Source organism: Mastomys coucha, unplaced genomic scaffold, assembly GCF_008632895.1.
Source record: "Mastomys coucha isolate ucsf_1 unplaced genomic scaffold, UCSF_Mcou_1 pScaffold6, whole genome shotgun sequence".
NCBI lineage: Eukaryota > Metazoa > Chordata > Mammalia > Rodentia > Muridae > Mastomys > Mastomys coucha.
Window position 1 is genome coordinate 25,581,725 of NW_022196912.1, and position 22,042 is coordinate 25,603,766.

At 42.3% G+C, this 22,042-nt stretch overlaps 1 protein-coding gene across 1 annotated transcript in view; it reads right to left on the reverse strand.

Annotated features, from left to right (window-relative positions):
- Positions 1-9,002: 9,002 nt before the first annotated feature.
- The window catches only part of Rab10 (RAB10, member RAS oncogene family), a 55,634-nt gene continuing 42,594 nt past the window's right edge, over positions 9,003-22,042 (reverse strand). The window contains exons 3-6 of the mRNA XM_031357539.1: positions 18,917-19,055; positions 14,775-14,864; positions 14,115-14,216; positions 9,003-11,458 (exon numbers count right to left, since the gene is read on the reverse strand). Coding sequence (XP_031213399.1) covers positions 11,375-11,458; positions 14,115-14,216; positions 14,775-14,864; positions 18,917-19,055 — 415 coding nt within the window. The 3' untranslated portion in view covers positions 9,003-11,374. The remainder of the gene's footprint in view (positions 11,459-14,114; positions 14,217-14,774; positions 14,865-18,916; positions 19,056-22,042) is intronic.

The following is a 22,042-nucleotide window of genomic DNA, read 5'->3' on the forward strand; positions in this document are numbered from 1 at the left end:
ACACACACACACACACACACACACACACACAGTGACAAGCTCCTGCTAATTCAGAAGAGTTGAAAGTGTTATGAACCTTGTTTGTCAAACCCCAGAACTGAAGAATATTTTCTATTAGGAAGAATATTAGATTTGAGACTGGAGATACTTTTGAGCCCTTTCTGTGTATATTATCTTAAGTATACATAAGCAAACAGAATGCCCAGCTCAAAGGACAAACTTCAGGAGTCGGTTATTTCCCTCCAACCTGTGAGTTCCAGGGATCAAATTTGGATCATCAAGTGTCCCTACCTGCTGAGCAATCTCACTGGCCCCATTAGAGATAAGGAACTTAAGATCTATGGGAGTCAATTTATCCAGTGACTGGCAGTAGTTAGTTTGATCTGACAGTTGCTTGGATTTTCTTTTAGAGTTATAATTAAAATTGATTTTAAAAAGAAATACAAGCTGGGTGCCGCGGCTCGCTCGCTTACAGTCTCAGCTATTTAGGAGGCTGAGGATTACTTGAGCTTATGAGTCTAAGGCCAATCTGGGCAGCACAGAAAGACTACCTCAAAGTAAAACATTAAAACAGGGGGTCCTGAACCACCTATGACAGAAGAAAGCTAGCTGAGAATAAGAAAGTAGAGAGCAAGGCAGCATGTGTATACTCATTTCTCTTTGCTCTTTTTGTTTGTTTGTTTTGTTTTTGTTTTTTCTAGACAGGGTTTCTCTGTATAGCTCTGGCTGTCCTGGAACTCACTCTGTAGACCAGGCTGGCCTCAAACTCAGAAATCCGCCTGCCTCTGCCTCCCAAGTGCTGGGATTAAAGGTGTGAGCTGCCACCGCCCGGCTCTCTTTACTCTTGACGGTGGACATGATGTGACTGGTTGCTGGCATTGCTGCCTCGACTTCTCCTCAGGAACTGTAAGAAGGCCTGTTAAGGACACAAATCTTACAAAGGACAGTTGGCTCAAGTCAAGGCTGTCAGGTGACAAGCGGGCCAAACACACTTTCCTCAGTGGGAAGTAGAAGGAAAGCCAGGCTGTCGTCTGATGGTAGGGTGTAGGCTGCCACGGAGAAACTGCATAGCGTCATACAGACCACCACGTTCTCTTGGGCTTTTAAGTGTGGCTTCTAGTCCTACTGAGATTTTTTTGTAGGTCACCACCCCACACTTGTACTACATCCCTAGCCCCAAGGTTGTTTTCCTTTCCCTCTCTCTTTTCCTGTCTTTCTTCCTTTTCTTTTGCGATAGTTTATTGAATAAGAAACTGCATTCTCCAAAATGGGAGAGCTCTCAGGAGGTCCCAAGGAAGGTAATTTGAAGAATACACGTAGCAATAAGGGTGTAACAACCAACTCATGAAGTTGGCTGCCTAAGGGAATCACAAAGGATGTTTAAAAAAATTACTAGCACTGGAGTCTCAGCCCAGCATTCTGCTTCAGATGGGCTAGGTACAACCCTCCCAAGTACATGCATGCATTTGTTGTGTGGCTGGCCGGTCTTGAGACTCTCACTCAGCCCAGGCCATCCTGCAACTGGCTCTGTTGCCAAGGACGATCTTGAGGAGGGATTACTGCACTCACCATCACGACTTGGCTTCTGGAGTCTGGAGATTGAGCCCAAGGTCTGAAGCATGCTGGGCCACTCTGGGCAAGCAGTCTTCTGAGCTGTACCCCTGCCAGAGATGGGCTTTACCAGGGAGTGTCTTAGCTACTTCTCTTGCTATCATAAAACACTACAACTAAGGCAATTTATAAAAGAAAGCGTTTAATCTGGGCTTTACATTTTCAGTGTTAAGAGTTGATGCTGGGGAGTGTGGCAACAGGCAGACAAGCAGGCGTGGCCCTGGAGCAGTAGATGAGAGCTTCCACTCTGATCCACAAGCATGAGGTTAAACGTTAACTGGGAACAGTGAGGGCTTTTGAAACCTCAAAGGGCACCCCAGTAACATAACTCCTTCTCTGAGGCCACACCTCACAGCCTTTCCCCAAAAGTTCTACCAACTGGGGACCAACTATTCAAATATATGAACCTAGAGATCCATCCTCATTCAAACACGCATGAGTGACACACATTCCTGCCAGTGTGTGAAGGTCAGAGGACAACTTTCAGAAGTCAGCTGTCCTTCCATAAATGGCTTCCAAGGATCAAACAAGTCACCAGATTTGTGCCATCAGCTCAGTCATTTCACTGTCCCCCAGGGGGTGGACTTTTTAGACACTGTCCAGCTGACTAATATGCAATTAGGTTTGAGCAGTGCCGGCACAGAGGTCATTTGTCACTCTCCATTCTATCACTAACCCACATTCCACTACTTGGAAGCCACCACACACACCCTTTCCTACTTCCCTGTCACCTAGGCACATAATTTGGGTTTCATCAGCTAGCATAACCATGGGACTCTGAACCAGAACCTACAGCAAGAAAGAAATGTAGGCCACACAGCCTCCATCCTCAAAAGGACTTGGGCTCTGGAAGCAGCCACATAGCTCGAGGGGCAGTAGCAATCCTTGAGGCCTGGTATCTGTGGCCATCAACAGTGACGATGACGAAAGCAGACCAGTTTCTATGTTCCAAGAAGTCAGATTTCTCTGTGTAACCCCACCCCACACTCACACAGCCTTTTATGATGACTTTGGGTAGTTTTGCTTGAAACAGGGTCTCTGAAGCCTTGACTCAAAAAGAACTCATTGTAGACCAGGTTGGTCTCCAACTTGTATCCATCCTCTTGTCTCATGGACCACCATTCCTAACTATGATTGATTATATGTATAACAACTCATATAAAACAAACATGTAAATTAGATGTGCTAACACACTGACCTAGCATGGGATATATATCAAGACCCCGACTCTGGAAAAACTAAAAAATATAGACAAATTGATACAAGGCAAATACCTGGGAGCAACATCTATGCCAGAGTCTGGCTGTTCTGGAGACCCGCACTCACGTACCAACAGCCAACAGCCCTGCCCTCATTTTTGGGGTGGTCATTTCCTGAGTTTTCTTTTCTAAACATATTGCAACTTCATTTGCTTACCTTTCTCTCCTCTGTCCAACCGCAGTCACTGGAGAGGCTGGGTCAAGGGTCGCGTGAAGGATTTGGATTGATGTAATTTAATCTGTTCCTATGTCCTCAAATTTCCTGTACTGTGGCATTTGGAACCAGACTACACATTTGATCATCCCAGGCCTGGCCTCAGAAGTATCTACTGGACTGGTAGAGTGGCTCAGTGGGTGAAGGAACTTCTCCACCCAGCCTGATGAACCCGAGTTTGATCCCCAGAACCGACAAGGTGGAAGAAAACTGACTCCTGCGAGTTGTCCTCCGACCTCCACATCATGCGCGCGTGCACGCGTGCACACACACACACAGAAATAAATATAATAACAATATATATTTTTAAAAGTATTTATTAGCATGTACACACACAAATAAATGTAATAACATTCTTCTTTTTAATTGTAGGGGCTGAAGAAGTGGAGAAGTAGTTCAGTTGGTAAAGTGCTTGCCGAGCTTGCATGAAATGGAAACCAGAAAATGAAACTTTGATACCAGTACTAGACTGCAAAACTAAAAGCAGGGGCTAAAGAGATGGTTTGGGAGGTAAGAACACTTGCTCTTGCAGAGGACCTGAATTCAGTTCCCAGCACCCACATGGTGGCTCACAGCCTCCTGTTACTGATCTGATCTGACACTCCAGATCTGATGCTCTCTTGTGGCCTCTATAGGCATCCACATGCATGTGCGCACATAGATTCATATAAATTAATAAAATAAAAACTACAAGAAACCAGGTGTTGTGGTTTATGTGTATAATCTCAGGGTAGATTTGGGGGGTGAGGGGCACCTGATGCAGAGCTTCCTGACCATTGTCAGGTTCTCTGACAGCTGTCAATGTAGCAGCACCAAAGAGACAACCCCCCCCACCCTGACCCCCAGCTTCTGCTGTAGCACCTCCACTTTTGATGGCCAGTGGAAAGCCTGGTTCAACAGCTTTCACCCTGTCTCACCTTATGTACACACACGCAGCCAATTAGAAGCCAGCTTGTCTCAATAAATCAGGCCCTCTCCAGAGGCTTTCAGCAAAATGCCCGGAGAGGGCCCGGGTTCCTGGCAGGGAATTCTTGGGAAACAGACGTAGCTTCCCATGCTGGAAGCCCTAACAGGGAGCTCCCTCCAGAGACCTCCACAACCGGAAACATCATCTGCAAGCAGAGGGACTCATTCCTGCCTAAGCTATGAGACCTGAGGGAGGCTCCAGCCCTCAGGACCTGCTTCATGCTCTGCAAGCCTGTCTCAACTGCCCCCCACCCTCAAAGCCCACTGAGAGCCTTTAGGCTGTAACCAATCACTTAACTGGCATTTAGAAGTGTGTGAGAAAATAGAAGGCAGTGGCACCTGCAACTTCTTAGACAGGTACCCCAAAGCCTGCTGGGGACTTACAGATGAAACACCTCTCAAGTGGCATCTGTTCGCTTTAGTGTTTCATTACACTGTGCCGAGCCCTGTGTTCAGGCCTCTGCTCTCCTTAGGCAGCTGCAAGCACTGCATCCTCCTGCACACATGCAGACACCATGCAGCGCTCTGTCAAGTAGCTTGGCTCTGCTTGTGTTTGGGATTTGGGAGGGTCTTTGACAACCTAAAATATTTTAAGATCAATTTAAAAATTGCATCTAATTGTGTGTGCACGCATGAGTTGTCAACACTCACATGGAGGTGAGAGACCAACTCGCAGGAGTCAGTTCACCCTTCCCACTGCATGCATCCCGGAGATCAAACTCAGGTCACCAGGCTTGGTAGCAAACACCTTCACTCTCCGAGCCATCTCACCAAACCTGTGGGGCCTATGGGGCTTGCTACTGTAGTTGCTGAGATTTTTTTTATTTTGTGTACAATATGAAACACTACCAGTGTGTTCCCATTTTGCATATGCTAAAGACTGAACCCAGGGCTTTAAATGCATCCCACCACTGAATTATCTCGAACTCTTTTTATATTTTGAGCTTGGTTGAGTTAAACTTGAGCCAGACAGTGGTGGCACACGCCTTTAAATTGGGAAGCAGAGGCAGGAGGATTTCTGAGTTCGAGGCCAGCCTGGTCTACAGAATGAGTTCCAGGACAGCCAGGGATACACAGAGAAACCTTCTCTGGGTGGGGACGGGGAGAGTTAAACTTGAGAGTAGGAACTGGAGGTGTAGTGGTCTGAGTGAGAATGGTCCCCATAGGCTCATGTTTGGATGCCTAAGTTAGTGAAACTGCTTGGTAAGGATTAGGAGGCGTGGCCTTGACGAAGGAAGTATCATTGAGTACAGGCAAGGGCTTTAAAATTTCAAAAGCCCTTGGCCAGGCCCAGTGGCTTGCAGATCAGGAGTTCCCAGGAACTGTTCAAACACCCAGTTGAATGCTTTCTAAGTTGTCTTGGTCATAAGTGTCTCCTCACGGCAATAGAACAGTAACTAACACAGAAGGAGAGAGCTCTGACCTAACACTTTGGAGACTCAAAGCTGAGTGATCAGACACAACAATCAGGCATGCTAGTATACACTTATAAACCTGACACTCAGGAAGCAGAAACAGAAAGCTACAAGTTCAAGGCCAGCCTGAGCCACATAAGGGCTACCACACCTGAAAAACTGTCATGTCAAAAAACCCATGTACCTTTCCACATGAATATTTTATGGTTTAAGTCAGAAATGAGTCCTATCTAAGGTACTCTGTAAAGTTGCTCTTACTAAGTATCAGGTGCTCTTTAGGCACGTCTGAGAGGTGGGAATATGACTGAGGTTGTGCTGAGGTGGGTGAGTACCTCTGTTCTCCCCTCTATAGGAGACTCTCCTGCAAGACACATTCCCTACTCAGCTACCAGCCCAAGTTCCACTGCAATGTGGCCTTCCATTTTCCAGGCCTAGCCAGGTGTGGTGGCACACACCTTTAATCCTAGCATTCAGTAGACAGAGTCAGGCAGATCTCTGAAGATTTCAAGGCAGCTAGCACTACACTGTGAGACTGTTTTTAAAAAATAAATAAAGGGAGTCAGAGAGATGGCTCAGTAGTTAAGAGCACTCTCTGCTCTTCCAGAGGACCTGGGTTCAATTCCCAGTACCCACATAGTAGTGAATTACCATCTGAGAACTCTAGTCCCAGAGGTTCCAACACTCTTCAGGCTTCTTCAGGTACTGCACATACATACATACAGGAAAAACACCCATACACATTAAAACAAACAAGCCAACCAACCTCAAAATAAAAATCTCCAAGGCCCAGATTATTTGTGGTTCACCATGTGACACAAGACTTCAAAGCTACACTTCAGGCCCTTCTAGAGGCACAGATGGGATGGTCTCTGAGTCCTGTCATTTTTCAAAGCAACATCAGCTCTGCTACCTGCATATTTATGTCTGATGTGAATGGGTGATCTTAACACTCAACTCCTGTACTCCAAGAGTCACTAGAGGGGTGGGATGCAAGTCAGCTGTTGGGGGGCTTGTCTTGTGTAGGTGTATGCATGCAGCTCCGGTCCATCTCCAACACTGCAGAATCAGACATTATATTGCACACCTATAATCACTGTACTTAGGAGGCAGAAGAATTCAAGATCATCCATGACTACCTAGTGAGTTCAAGACCATAGTGGGCTATATGAAACCCCAAACCATCTTACTGGAAATGTTTAATCAAACTGACTATTCTATTTTTAGATCTAATGAGAATACCAATTTCCCCATGAAGTGAGATTTCTATCTATAGCAAGTCAGATCATCATAACCCTATAAATGTCATCATTTCAGGGCCTTATAGAAATGTCACTGCTATGCTCTTTCCTGTCTCACAGATATCCAATGAATGATATACAAACAATGGTGACATTATCACATGGTAGCTCAACAATCCCCAACCCTTAGTAGTGAGAGCCCTGAATCACAATACTTCCCTTCCCCAGTTAACTGCTCTTCCAAATTACAAGCTGCAGGAAGCATGGGCTAGCTATGGATCTTGGCTAGAAACCTCACCCCTCAAATCAGTCCCCCAGTCAAGTATGCTTTTTTTGCTTGCATCCCTCATTCCTCTACAAGACACACTGGACTACTTCTAGTCAATTAGTTACAAATGCCCTGAGTCCGCCCACAAAGCTGGCACAAGCCACAGCTCTTCACCCTTTGGAGCCATTTTTACTACCACAATTCACTAACAACTTTCTGGGGGTAGCTTCAGAAACTCACTAAAAGCCCTGAAAAGCCACGGCTTTACTTTCTGCCACAAGATGACTTAGACAAAACAATAACCCAATAAAACTAGGTGAGAGGCACTGGAGGTTCCTACACCTAAGCAGGGTCATTAAAACCCTTTTCCGCTCCATCAATCCATCAACCTTTGCCATCATCTTAGACAGGGTCCACTCAATTCTTGATGACCTGTACAATCCGTACAATCCACATTCCTTATCCAAACCATACAGATAGGTTTGTTTTTTGTTTTTGTTTATTGTGGGAGTCTTTGAGTGGAGGGGAGAGATGTTTGGGGAGTGTGTGGGGAGTGGCGTGGAGTTATTACACCTGTCTTAAGAAACCAGGCCCAGGCTAGCCTCCTACCTCAGCAGCCCAGCTCCTGGGATTACATGTGTGAGCCATCATGCCAGGCCTAGATATGCTTTCCTCAGACTGATCTCACCACTGTAAATCCCCACTGCCTATCAGTCCATCTAGTTGGTCTTCTCATAAAAGCTAAGATCACGTTCTTTCACAATGCCCATCTCTGCACAGTCTTGTCAGTCTACATGTTAAGACCTGATGTATTTACTTCCTGGGCAAAGTCCAAGCTGTCTACTTAACTCATCCTTCTAGTAATTCAGCACTTACCTACAACTTAGCTACCTGGCTCTTCTTTAAAAAAAAAAAATCTTCTAAAAAGATTTTTTTTATTCTATGTATGTGAGTGCATTGTGGTTCTCCCAGACATACCAGAGAAGGGCATCGGATCCCATTACAGATGCTTGTGAGCCACCATGTGGTTGCTGGAAATTGAACTCAGGGCCTCTGGAAGAAGAGCCAGTGCTCTTAACTGCTGAGCCATCTCTCCAGCCCTACCTGGCTCTTCTTGAATAAACTCTTAGTTTAATAAGCTTATGGAAAAAAACTACTGAGACAGGGTCTCTCACATGGAGGCTTGAAACTTGATATGTAGAGCAGGCTGACCTCAAATTCAGAGACCTACCTGCCTCTGCCCCAGTAAGATAAGAAAGCATGAGCCAATATCCAACAACTACTTTTTGACACTGGCAGTCCAGGCTGCCCTTAAACTTCACATAAAAAGGCGGCTAGCCTTTAATTCCTGATTCTTTTGCCCATACCTTCCAAGTGGTATCACTTTTGCTTCCTGAGACAGTGGGTTTATGAACAGAGACCATATCCTTTATCCTTTTTTCCTACACCAATTTCAAAGAGACAACAACACGCTGTCAGCCCTAGACATCACCAGGGTTACATGGGTTCAGGGAGAAAGGGCAGAGCAGCACTGAAACCATTCAGGTGACCTAGAAACATCAAACACCCCTATACCACTCTCATGCAGAGACAAACGGCTCCACTCTCTTCACTGACCAGGCTTTATCACTGGGTTAAGCACTGCTTTTTGCCAGTACTCATACAAGGCCAAATAATGGTTCATGAGGCTGCAAATACTGTTTTCAAGTAAGAGGACAGCAATGTCTAAACATTGCTGTGTCACCCTTCAGGACTGAGAGCCCACCTGGGTGTGCTGGGCCCACCAGTGGTTTTTCCTTGGCCTTTGGTTCACTGGAACTCATGTGAGCTGGAGAGGGCTTGGGTCTTCCTATATGAGGATGATTCTGTTCCTTGTGGTTTCTTCCAAGTGCCCCTATTTTCCAGATGCTGATGCTGACAGAATATTTGTCTTTCTCTTTACCTTGCTTCACAGGATGCCCTCCTGTACTTGTTGTCAGAAGCAGTCCTCCATCTCCAAGTCCAAAAATAAATGAAAGCCAAACCACACAGTTGGAAATCAAGTTTGTTTTTATATGAACAGAAGTAGACCATCTAGAAATATTTCAGTTTATTTAAATTGTTAAGTAGAGTATGAAACCGAATTTGTAGCTAGTACCAGAGAATGGACTGAACTGTTGGTGTTTAATGAGAACAGCTTCTACACAGGATCCCAAGAGACTTACAGAAAGGGGACAAAGCCCTAATAGTCAGCAAATAAAACTCGGGTTTCAAACAGATTATACAAAAATTGATTTATACTCCATTTCCCTTTTGTTTTTGTTTTTTTGATATTCAGAAAGTGCAGATTTAACAAAGGTAGCCATATCCTTTCTCTGTACAATGCCGATTATAATTATGCAAACAACAAAACTGTCAGTCTGTTAGCCAAAATCCCAGTGTGTAGCTCCAAACCTTAAGTCACTGAATTAAGGGTTAAAGAAAGTTTAAAGTAAAGAGGCGACCACCACATTCCAGATAGAGGGAAGTAACACAAACAGCAAAGGTCTAACAACAGTAGGTTTAACCTACAACTTCAAAAGCTTAAACATTGCATTTTTCATAGTGGAAAATCAGGGATTATTTGGCAATGCTGCTCTTTACTAGTAAACAATGATAAAGTCAAGTGAGGGAGGAGAACCCTAAGGACCACCAGTGAGGCATATAAAATTGTCTTTAGGGCACTATCTGAAAAATTCATGGTTTCTTTTAGCAGACATGTCCCTATATTGTTTATGTGAGCCAAGAGGTCATTAAAATGCATGTCACAGAAATCTTCTCAATGGTAGCTGCTGTCCTAAACTCAGCCTCTGCTTGAAATGAATCATGCTATTCACAATTATTCCCACAAAGGTATCATCTTAGGATGCTAGCAGCATAGGGGACTTTGCCCACCCTATCCCAATGAGAAGCAATGAAGCCAAACTAGAACGGGGAGAGAAGGATGGGTCAGACAGAGCCAGAGAACTCAGCTTTACATGAGAAGCCTTTTGCTGTCCTTTTTCTTTTTTAAAAAATTATGGTAACAGAAGTTTTCTGAGAGGATATAAAGATAGGACTTGAAATTAATAATATTATAATGTATTTCTAAATCTTAACAGTAAAGACAACTTAATACCGAAAGTGTTCTTCAGAGGCCAAATCTCAATACATTTGGCAAATGCTACTAAGACCCACTCCTCCTTGCTCTTTATGGTATTTTTAAAACCAGTCTTTCCTGGGCTACCAGAAAAGACTGCCAGAGGAGTTGGCATAATGGAGACTAGTCAAATCCAGGTTAGGAGGTTTACTCTAGGAAAGTGAATAGGATATACACCTAATTAGAAAGACAAGCCACAACACCCTCCAAACACTAGTGCATGCAATTAACTCTTCCATTTCATAAACTCCATGGATAGACAGGGAGTGGGGTAAGGTGGGGTGGGGAGGGGAACAGAAGGCAAACAGCAGGACAGGTTTGGGAAGAGAGTAAATGAGGGGCTGACACCGATTAACTGACATCTGATATAGGCAGTTAGAATTTACCTTTCTGTTTACTTAGCAAGGTAAACCAGTGCTTTATGTTAAACTTGACAAACCTTTCATCTTTAAATAACTCATACCAGGAGTAGTAGGGGCAAACAAAGCAGCATGCAGAAAGATGAGACGCAGGGACAGAGTGGCCCAAGGACTTGGTGGCGGGGATCAGTTTAAATATCAAGGCCACTGGGAATGAGACTGGAAATCAAATATCACTTCTGCATTACCCTTTGTCCTCAGTTAACTACTCTGAAAGATACAGCCAAGCAAACCACAAGCATCCGAACGGGTTTATGTCGGGATGAAATGTCCCCTGCACATGCTTCCACCGAAACAAAGAGAAAAATCAAAGGAGGTCCTTTCCACATAAGGCACAGGACAAAATTAACCCCACATACAGAGTCAAGGCGAAAATGAGTGTTTTCCTGGCTTTTGTTTCTTTGCTATCACATCTATAGATTATAGGGACTCAAGCACATTATTCATGACAGAAAATCCCACTGTTGTACAAAATAAAATTGTTAATTCTAACTTTTATTCTTATACAATTTGCAGAATAGTTGAAATGATTGCTATAGTTTAATGTTGATAAGAACTGGACTATAATACAACTGAAGTGCAGGGTTGAGTGAGCAAGTACATCTGAAAATGAAGTCACAGACATGATTTTTCTATACATTTTTTTTTGAAGAAAATTATAATAGTCCGCAAGCAGTCACAGATGAAAGAACAAATAAAATAGGTGGACTGAATAGTTAAGATGAGGAACAAAAATATCTGTTTAGAGTTAAAAATGGACAGAGTGTTTTATTTTGCAGCAAGAAGAGAAACGGATGGTGGATGGCAGCAGATGGACAGGAGAGCGCTCAGCAGCATTTGCTCTTCCAGCCTGTCACGCCTCCTCCACTGCTGATATCTACATTTTCACTGTTGGGTTCTTTTACAGGGGTCTGCAACAACACAAGGAAGCAAGCAACCCATGAGAAAACACTGGCATGGATGAAAACAGACTCACTGCAAAGAGTCGCAGCAATATCAGGTTACACAACAAATTATAGTGACAATTATAGTCACTATGCAAAGTCATAATTTGAAAACTGTTTTTGGCTGGGCAGTGGTGGCCTACACCTTTGGGCGGCACTTGGGAGGCAGAGGCAGGCAGATCTCTGAGTTCGAGGCCAGCCTGGTGAGTTCCAGGACAGCCAGGGCTACATAGAGAAACCCTATCTTGGAAAAAAAAAATAAAACAAAAAGAAAGAAAACTGTTTTTAGTGTCCTTTAGTTGGCCTCCTCTGTGAAGTGTGACAGACATCTCCTGACAACACTTAAAGCATCTCAACCATCTTTGCCCTGACCTATGAGTTCTTAGAACAGAAGGACTACTAAGCCAGGCATGGTAGCATATGCTCGTAATCCCAGAACAAAGAAGATAGAAGAATAATTCTAGGTCAGCTTGGGCTGCACAGCAAGATCTGTGCCTTGTTTTCTTTTGAAAGGCTGGTGAGATAGTTCAGCGTGTTAACTGCCTGTTAACTATCTCACTGACTGAGTTTGTGTGTTGTGGAGCGTCTGTAAACCCTGCCACTGCCAAATAAAAACTTTTAATTTATAATTCACAAAAAGCCATTGTTAGGCCATGTCTTACATTAGAGACCCCAAGGGCCTTTCTCTGTTCAGCTATTTGCCTTTTCAGACTGGTTTGTATCACTGTGCCAACCTTTAGAAAGGGCCATCTCAATCATGTGTAGGTGGAAGGGGAGGTGACAAAAATCAGTTACCTAATTCCTGTGCGCAAGAGACCTAGGACACACCAAAACATTAACTGTTTGATGCTCAAGGGGGTCGGGGAGGTGTTTCTCCTCTGTATCACTCTACACTTGTCCAACATTACTCTGAACATGAATCTTAGAATATCACAAATAGAACTGTAAAGGCCATGGTGACTATGCAACCTGTCATGGAAACAACCTAAAAGGCTTTTGGCAGAACGAGGGAAAATATAACAATGCTCAGAAAGCCTGGTAAACCTGAAGTGAGACTCCTGTTTGCCCTACTCTGGCTGCCTCAAGATAGACTCGTCCCTGTAAATGGTAGGGAACAGGGTCAGTCTACACTATCAGGATGAGCTTGCCTGATAACAGCGTTTGCTCTTTAGACAGTTTTTAAGGAAAACACACAAAAAGTCAAGAGCAGCTCAAACGGGGCCCACACCAAGAAAACACAACAGGAATTCACTTTCTCTAGGAACTTCTAGCTCCTGGGTATAAGTGGGATTCAAGTTCACTCATGGCCCCTCACTGTCTGTCTTTCTCTAACTTAACTGAGATCAGATCAGCTAGAACAGGGGCACTAACCCAACAGAAAAGGAAAACAAGAATTCTTTAGATTTGTGAAATTATTACTATGTATATAGGTTGGGTGACCTGGAACTCACTATGTAGACCAAGTTGGCCTTTCACAGAGATCTACATGCCTCTATCTCCCAAGTACTAGGATTAAACGTATACACCACTATGCTCAGCGGTTTTTTGAATCTAAGGAAAGGATTTCACTATGGTACACAGGCTAACGTTGATCTCAGTATGCAGTTCTGCCTCAACCATCCCACTGGGGGAATTCAAAGTGTGTGCAAATGTGTTTCCTTAAAAAGTCTTTTCTGTCTTCAAAACAGATTAGCTTACGAAGTATGTTTCCATGACATTTCCATGTATAAAGGGCTTTAATTTCCTTTCTTTTCTGAGAAAGCATATCTTATTGTATCCCCAGCTGGCATGGTACTTTGCAGACTAAGCTAGACTAGGACCTAGAACCTTAGGCACACTAACCAAGTGCTCTGGCACTGACCTAATTTCTCAGCCCAATTAATACTTAAGAAGCAAAACCAGTACTTTAAAATGTTTACATAAGTTAGAGATTTTTTAAAAATCTCCCTTTCCAATGATTCTCAACCTTCCTAATGCTGTGACCATTTAGTATAGTTCCTCATGTTGTGGTGATCCCCAACCATAAGATTATGTTCATTGCTACTTCATAACTATAATTTTGCTACTGTTATAAATATAATATAAATATCTGATATACAGGATATGTGATATGCAGCCACTGTGAAAGGGTTGTTTAACCCCACCCCGAAAGGGGTCACAACCTATAAGCTGAGAACCGATGATCTATGCCCTCAGCCCCAATTTCACTTCATTTTGCAGGTTTTGTCACCAATATTACACATTCAAACAGACACGAGGAGTTGGAGTTGGGGGTGCAGTGCAAACAGAGACCAGACGTGAATACTGATTGCCTACCTCAGGTTGCTACATATTTTCTAGCCATCTAGCTACAAGCTCCTTACTTTATTCTGGAGGATCAGCTATTGGTAATAGGTGATCTTTTAGGAACAACAGCAGCAAAACTAAAGGTTTTCTATGTAAATATTGTATTTAAGGAGACAAAGAATGGGAGGGGGTGGGGGCCAATCCCAGCATCTGGAAGGCTAGGACAGGAGAATCAAGAGTTTCAGGCCAGCCAAAGGTATGTGTAAAACAAACACTACTACTACCACCAAAAAAAGAGACACAATAATTTAGAAATGTTGCTGCATAAGGAACTTACCTTTCGGAGGATGTCTTCAGCTAATGTGAGGAACGCCTTTTCGATGTTTATATTTGCTTTTGCACTAGTCTCAAAAAATCTAATACCATGCTCCCTTGCAATCTAAAATAGAAGCAAAAAAATGTTATGCAACTGCCAAATGAGGCAGCCAACTGTGGTGGTAACATGGCAGAGGAAACAATTATGGTACTCTGAGTGGCCTCAACTGGAATGTGACAGACCATTTTAAGGAGATCTTAAAAAGAGAGGTAGGTAATAAAACCAACCCTCTCCCTACCTCAAGAGTTCATCTGAGATATCCTAAATCAGGTATTCTGTCCATACATTAGAAGATCAGGTGATATACCTAATTTCTGCTTGCCCTAGTCTTTTAGTTACAAACTTCAGAATCTTAATAACTGACATATGAAAGTTCTAAGATTAAAACAACAAATCGCTGACACGTTTCTCTTACACAGCTTACATAAAGCTAACAAATACCAGGCACAGATGTGGCCTTCTTCCCCATGTTAGTGACATAGTGGAAAAGCCTCCCCCACAGTAAGCTGTTTCCATAAGCACTTTTCCTAAGACCTGGAAGGGCTGCTCAGGGCGTCACCACTTCGGTCACAGTAGGCAGACCTCTGTCTCCATCACGGAGCTCTGCCTGTTCATAAGTACCTGCTCTCCTTTGCCTTTCGGTACAACTCTCTTGTCGTCCATGTCACACTTGTTCCCTAGTAACATCCTTTCCACATCTTCATTGGCATGCTGAAACAGGAAAAATTATTACTGTTGCACACTAACATGAATGATTACTTAATATTTTCTAAATATGAATGTATGTTTCTTAAATTCATATGTTTTTCTATGTAACTGTATATGTGGTGTATTTGTAAGTGCAGGGACGCAGACCCACACATGGGTATGTAGACACCAGAGATTTTTTTTTTAATTCTGAGACAGGGTTGCTCATTGGACTTGGAGCCATCAACTGGTTAGACTGGCTGATCAGTGAGTGAGTCCCAGGGCTTCCTGTCTCCACCTCGCAGAGCGGGTATCACAAGTCTATACATGGGGCTGGAGAGATGGTTCAGTGATTAAGAGCACTGGTTATTCTTGCAGAAGACCTGGGTTCAATTCCCAAGAACTCACATGGCAGTTCACAACTATTTGTAACTATAGTTCCAGGAGATCTGATGCCCTCTCCTGGCCTCTATGAGTACTGCATACAAGTAGTTGGCATAGACAAACCAGTTAAAACACTCATACTAATAAACGGGAAAATACTACGCTGCCACACCTGATTTTTTTATGGTTGCTAGAGAAATGAATGAACCTAGTTCTCATGTGTGCACAGCAAACACTTCAATTGCTAAGCTATCTTACTAGCCTTAAATTTTCCTTGTTAAGACCTACAATTCTTTTTTTGTTTTGTTTTGTTTTGTTTGTTTTTGAGACAGGATTTCTCTGTATAGCTCCGGCTGTCCTGGAACTCACTCTATAGACCAGGCTGTCCTTGAACTCAGAAATCCCCCTTCCTCTGCCTCCCAAGTGCTGGGATTAAAGGTGTATGCTACCACCGCCCGGCAGAAGACCTACAATTCTTAAACTACCTAGCAAAAGACGTACACTCCCTAAGATCTACTCCAAACATTACTTCTAAAGAACTTGTCTACTTCTAAACATATTCTCTCCAAAAAGCAAGATATAGGTAATATCTGAAACAGATCACATGCATATTCAAGTTGACTAGATTGTACATATACCATGTAAATACAAGCCTTAAGACAAGTTCTATAGAGCCCTTATCATTTCTAATAGCTACATTGCTATAAGGAGATTTCACTCATTTAAATTAGTTAAAAACAAATTCAAAATTCCAGTATCCTGAAGGTGGAGACAAGAGAAATGCCACAAGTTCAAAGCTGTCTTGGTCTATATAATGGCTTTCAGGCTAGTCTGGGCTATAGAAACCTAGCTGAAAAACCCAAACCCAAACCCAAACCCAAACCCAAAAACAAAAAAACAAAAAACCCATCCTTCCCACAAAAAAACCACCCCCCAAACCCTAAACTGCTGATTTGAGTTTAAAAACAATCATTTAAAGAAATACCTAAATGAATTGTAGCTAGGGACAAAATTTCCAACAGTGTTTAAAATGGAGGATGGATGCAGCAGTACCTGACTTCCATCTCAGCACTCAGAAGGTAGAGGCAGGTGAAATCCCCTGTAAATTACAAAGCTAGCCAGGTCTACACAGTGAGAACACACACACACACACACACACACACACACACACACACACACACACACACACACACACAAAGACCCAGTCCCAAACCAAACAACTAAACAAAACCTTTTGTGGATCTAAACTTCAGCATCAATAGGAAACTAGAGACAAAGTTTACTGTTGCTTATGGCAGCCTTAGCAGTTCTTTTTAGAGACCTCAACTCATTTAAAGCCTTAATTTCACTACAGAAGAGAGTTTCAGCATAACCTGGCAAAAAAGCTTCTTTCATCTCTGTGCTTTCTAGAAGAAAGAAGGCTCAACAGCTAAGAACACTCACTAGTCTTCCAGAAAACACAAGCTCAGTTCCCAGTACCCACACCAGGTCAAACACAACCACATGTAACTCCTGCTTCAGGGGTATCTGATACTCTCTTCTGACATTAGGGGGCAACCCCACAGATATAGTATTTATTCATTTAGGCACATTCATATAAGTAAAAATAAGTCTTTTAAAAAAGAGAATTTGGGGATAAGTCAGTGTGAAACAGAGTTGAAGTTTATTAAGAGATTTTAACATATATTTAAGCACAGGTAGAAATGAGGTGCCTAAGCCAGGCAGTGGTGGCATATGCCTATAATCCCAGCACTTGGGAGGCAGAGGCAGGCGGATTTCTGAGTTTGAGGCCAGCCTGGTCTACAGGACAGCCAGGGCTATACAGAGAAACCCTGTATCAAAAAAAAAAGAAAGAAAGAAAGAAATAAAGAAAGAAATAAAGAAAGAAATAAAGAAAGAAAGAAAGAAAGAAAGAAAGAAAAGAAAAAGAAGAAAGAAAAAAGAAAAGAAATGAGGTACCCAGAGAGAGGATTGTGCATAACTAATTGTTAGGATGAGTTACATTTAAGCATCTTAGCAACTATTATACTATGATTTGTGGCTTCTTTTCTTTAAAGACAAGTTCTCAATATATAGGTTTGGTAGCCTTGAATTCAAAGAGACCTGTCTGCTTCAGCCTCCCAAGTGCTGGGGTTAAAGGCATGTATCACCATGCATGGGATTTTTGGATGGCTCTTAAATTACTTTGTTCTAAGGGACCTTCTATCTGTTTCTACCCTCTTTTTTTGTAAGAGACATCACAGAGTGGATTCTGAAGCACATTAGATAGGATTACAGACTTGTAAAGTAAAACCACACATCACAAGCGTTGCAGAGACAGCTAAGGCACATTTTCATTATAAATGAAGTTTAAATAATAAAACTTCCAGAAAATTACAAGCTAATATCTGGGAAAAGAGGAAGGCCATACGTGAAGGTCATACATGCCAAGACCTTAAGCACAAGTCACTATTATTTAAAAGTCCTTATTGGTAATGTCTTTATACAGAAAAAACAGTCTCTCTCTTTGTAGGCAAATCACACAGTAAACTTTGCTAACTGCATTGGCATTCTTAATTCTGGAACCTAGAAGAACATCAACCAGACTCCGGGATAAGGGGTCAATGTCTCAATTCATGTCCTACTAGCCTCGCTCATTTTTCTTTCCTGCTTTACAAGTATGTTACCAAAACAGTGAGAAGGACTGGGAGATGGTTCAGTTGGGAGACTGCTTGCCTAGTGTATAGGAAGCTCTGGGCTCAATCCCTAGCAGCACATAAACTGGAAGAGGCAAAAGGATTAGAAGTTATCTTCAGCAAGTTCAAGGCCACCCTGAAATATATGAGACTTCTCAAAAGACAGCAACAAGACCACCACAAAACAGACAATACTTGCAAATCATATATTTGTCATTCAGAATATACAGAGCTTCAAGGCAATGAAATGATTCAGTGGGTGAAGATGCTTGCTCTGGGGCTGGAGAGACAGTGCTCAGTGGTTTAGTTAACTCTGACTGCTCTTCCAAAAGTTCTGAGTTCAATTCCCAACAACCACATGGTGGCTCACAACCATCTGCAATGTGATCTGATGCCCTTTTTTGGGTATCTGAAGACAACTACAGTGTACTCATATACATAAAATAAATAAATTAAAAAAAAAAAAAAGGATGCTTGCTCTGTCAGCCTGGGGATCATGAACTGGATCCCTAAAAGCCATATAAAGGTGTTAAGAGAAAACAGACTCAACCGGGCAGTGATGGCGCACGCCTTTAATCCTAGCACTTGGGAGGCAGAGGCAGGCGGATTTCTGAGTTCGAGGCCAGCCTGGTCTACAGAGTGAGTTCCAGGACAGCCAGGGTTACACAGAGAAACCCTGTCTGGAAAAAAAAAAAAAAAAAAAAAAGAGAAAACAGACTCTATGAGGTTGTCTTCTGAGCCCTACATGTATGCCCTGACAAGCAGTGTCTTAATACCTAAACATTTTAAAATGCCTGGAGCAATATGACTTTTCTATAACTTACTAACTAAAAAACCTTTTAATCACTCAATAAAAATTCACTGAGAAATAATTCATTTAGACAAAAGCATCATGAAAATCACTGGTAATTTTTATTATCTTGAATACATAGAATCATTTTGAACAAATTTTGAAGATAAACTGATCAGATTGTATATAGGGAAGGAGGGAGGGCACATGCTTCTGCTATGTCTTACCTCATCTATGTTTCTAAGCCACTTGCTGATGTTTTCAAAGCTTTTACCGTTGGTGATGTCATACACTAGCATGATGCCCATTGCTCCTCTGTAGTAGGAGGTTGTGATGGTATGAAATCGCTCCTGGCCTGCTGTGTCCCTGAAATAACCATCAATAATTGTATTGAGCACTTTAGTATCACTATACTTCAAATAAAAGAGTAAAACAGAATAGAAGGAAAAATATAGATTAAAATTCACTATTTACCACAAAGGAAAAACAGAACGAGCACTCATAACTCTTTTATTTGAGATAGGCTGAGCTCAAACTTTAAGAAAGCTTGAACTCATATCTCTCGTATCAGCCTCCAAAATTAACATCACAGGAACCAAAAAGGAAATTATTATAAGCTCCACACTTCACAGTTGTAGGAAATTAATTACATACTCATACTGAGCTGAAAGGAAAAGCAGTAAGAATTGATAAAATATGTTTTGAAATTACTTAGTAAGTATCCACAAGCTATACAAACACTCCTGGATCCATTTTATTCATATTCTTAATTCCATAAGATAATACAAAGCATGTGAAATTCTTAGCTCATTCAAAGATCACAACTTGTAGGATCACTTACATAACTGTTTACTACTTACTCACATAGACTGTTCTCTGGTCTGCACATGCTGGCCAGGAATCCTACCACTGTGTCACATCCTCACCTTCCTATACTTCCATCTCCTATTTTTAATTTTTTAGAAAATTATTTTCATTTTTCTATGTGTGTGAGTGTTTTGCCTACAAGCATGTCTGTGTGCCACACCTGTGCACATGGAAGCCAGAAGAGGGCATCAGATCGCTCTTGTACTCAAGTTATAGATCATTGTGAGCTGATATGTGGGTATTATGAATTGAACTTGGGTTCAATTGAAGCCAATGTTCTTGACCCAATCACTGAGTCATCTAACCAGTTCCCTCCCTCACCTTTCTTCATTTTATTTTTACTTTAATGTATAATATGTATGAATACATATGCACCACATGACTGCCTGGTGTCCTTCAGAGACAAGAAGAGGGCATCAGATCCAGTGCCTGCCTTTTGTAAAAACAATTTTAAAAATTATTTATGTATTTGTTTGGGTTTTGTGTGTGTTTGTGTGTGTGTGTATGGAGAGGGGCACAGTTTCATCTTATAGATCCAGCTGCTCTGGAAACTCACTCTGTAGGCTATACTGGTCTTGAACTCACAGAGATTCATCTCCCTCTCCCTCTTAAGTGCTGGGAAAAAGATGTGTACTCTTTTTAAAAGGTAGAGCCATTGCCTGCCTGCCTTTCCTTCTCTCTCTTAGGAGATAAGACTTCACTCCTAGTCCTGGCTGACCTGGGCCTTGCTCTGCAGACTAGGATGACCTTAAACTCGGAGACTCTCCTGTCTCTGTCTTCTAAGTACTGGGGTTAAAGATGTGCACCACCATGCCTAGCCCATAAAAGTAATCCAGAGATATCAACTGTAGTGTAATAGCAAAACCAAAGCTTGACATCAGTGTTATGTTGGGGGATGGTTTTATGCATTGTGTATTCAGATGTTGATTTCTGTGTCCAGAGATGTGGTTGCACTGCCAAGCACCTCCTGTCTCAATGTTGTGTAAAAATTATTTTCCATCACCTCTGATTGGTTAATAAAGAGCTGGACAGAGGAAAAAGACCAGAGTGAGGATTCGTCATGGGCAGGTTGTCAGGGGAGACACCCCGAGGACACTGATGGTACAGGAGCAGCCATGGCAAGACTAAGATGGCAGGTAAAAGGACATGTGGCTGGGTAGCAGGCAGCCATAGAGGGTTAGAATACATGAATATCTTCCCAGCTATAGTGCTGAAACTTATAATAAGTATGAGGTCTCCTAGAACTATAATGGGTTTAAAAAAAAAAAAAAAAAAACCTACTTCTACAGAGTTATCTACAACAGAATCCAGATTTCACTCCTTTGCCTTTCCCTGATTTTTATATATAAATAGTTCTCTGTATGCTTACTACATGCTGGGACTGGCAGCATGGGCCAGTAGTTAAGAACATTTGTTGCTCTTGCAGAGAACCCAGGTTCTGTTCTAGCCCACCTGAAACTGCAGTTCTAGATGTGACACCCTCTTCTAATGTCTACAGGCACCAGACATTTATGGTACACACACACACACACACACACACACACACACACACACACAACCCATAATTTAAATTATATTACTTATTTTGAGCATATAGATGGGCATGTGTGCATCATGGTCTATGTGTGGAGGTAATAGAGCAACTTGCAGGGGTTGGTACTCTCCTTCTACCTTGTGGATCATGGGATCAAATTCAGTGGCAAGCATCTTTACTCACTGAACCAGCTTCCTGGACCCATTTATTCTGTTTTAATACCCTATGTGTCTGTGTCTTCCTCTTTATTACACTATCTTGGCTTATTACTACTAAATAAAATGTTTTTAAATTATGTGCCTAGCTGGGCAGTGGTGGTGCACGCCTTTAATCCCTGCACTTGGGAGGCAGAGGCAGGCGGATCTCTTGAGTTTGAGGCCAGTCTGGTCTACAGAGTGAGTTCCAGGACAGCCAGGACTATACAGAGAAACCCTGTCTCGGAAAACAAAACAAAACAAAAAAATTATGTGGCTAATTCTTCTTAGTGTACTTTGTCAAAATTGCTAACTATACTGGTCTACATAACTTTAGAAGAAGCTTTTGTTTATGTTTAAAACAAAAACACCTCCTACCAAACTTTTTTTACAGTGTTAAAACTTGAATTCATTGGGCCTGGAGAGATGGCTCAGCTGTTTAGAGCACTGACTACTCTTCCAGAGGTATGGTGACTCACAACCATCTGTAATGGGATCTGATACCCTTTTCTGGTGTGTCTGAAGACAGCTACAGTGTAATCACATACATTAAATGAATAAATAAATAAATAAATCCTTTAAAAAAAAAAAGCCCAAATTCATGGCTTTAAGTATGCCTAACAACTAATACAGAATTAGAGGCTCACAGCCATCCATTGGACTGAGTACAGGGTTCCCATTGAAGGAGCTAGAGAAAGCATCCAAGGAGCTGAAGGGTTTGCAGGCCCTTAAGACGAACAACAATATGAACTAACTAG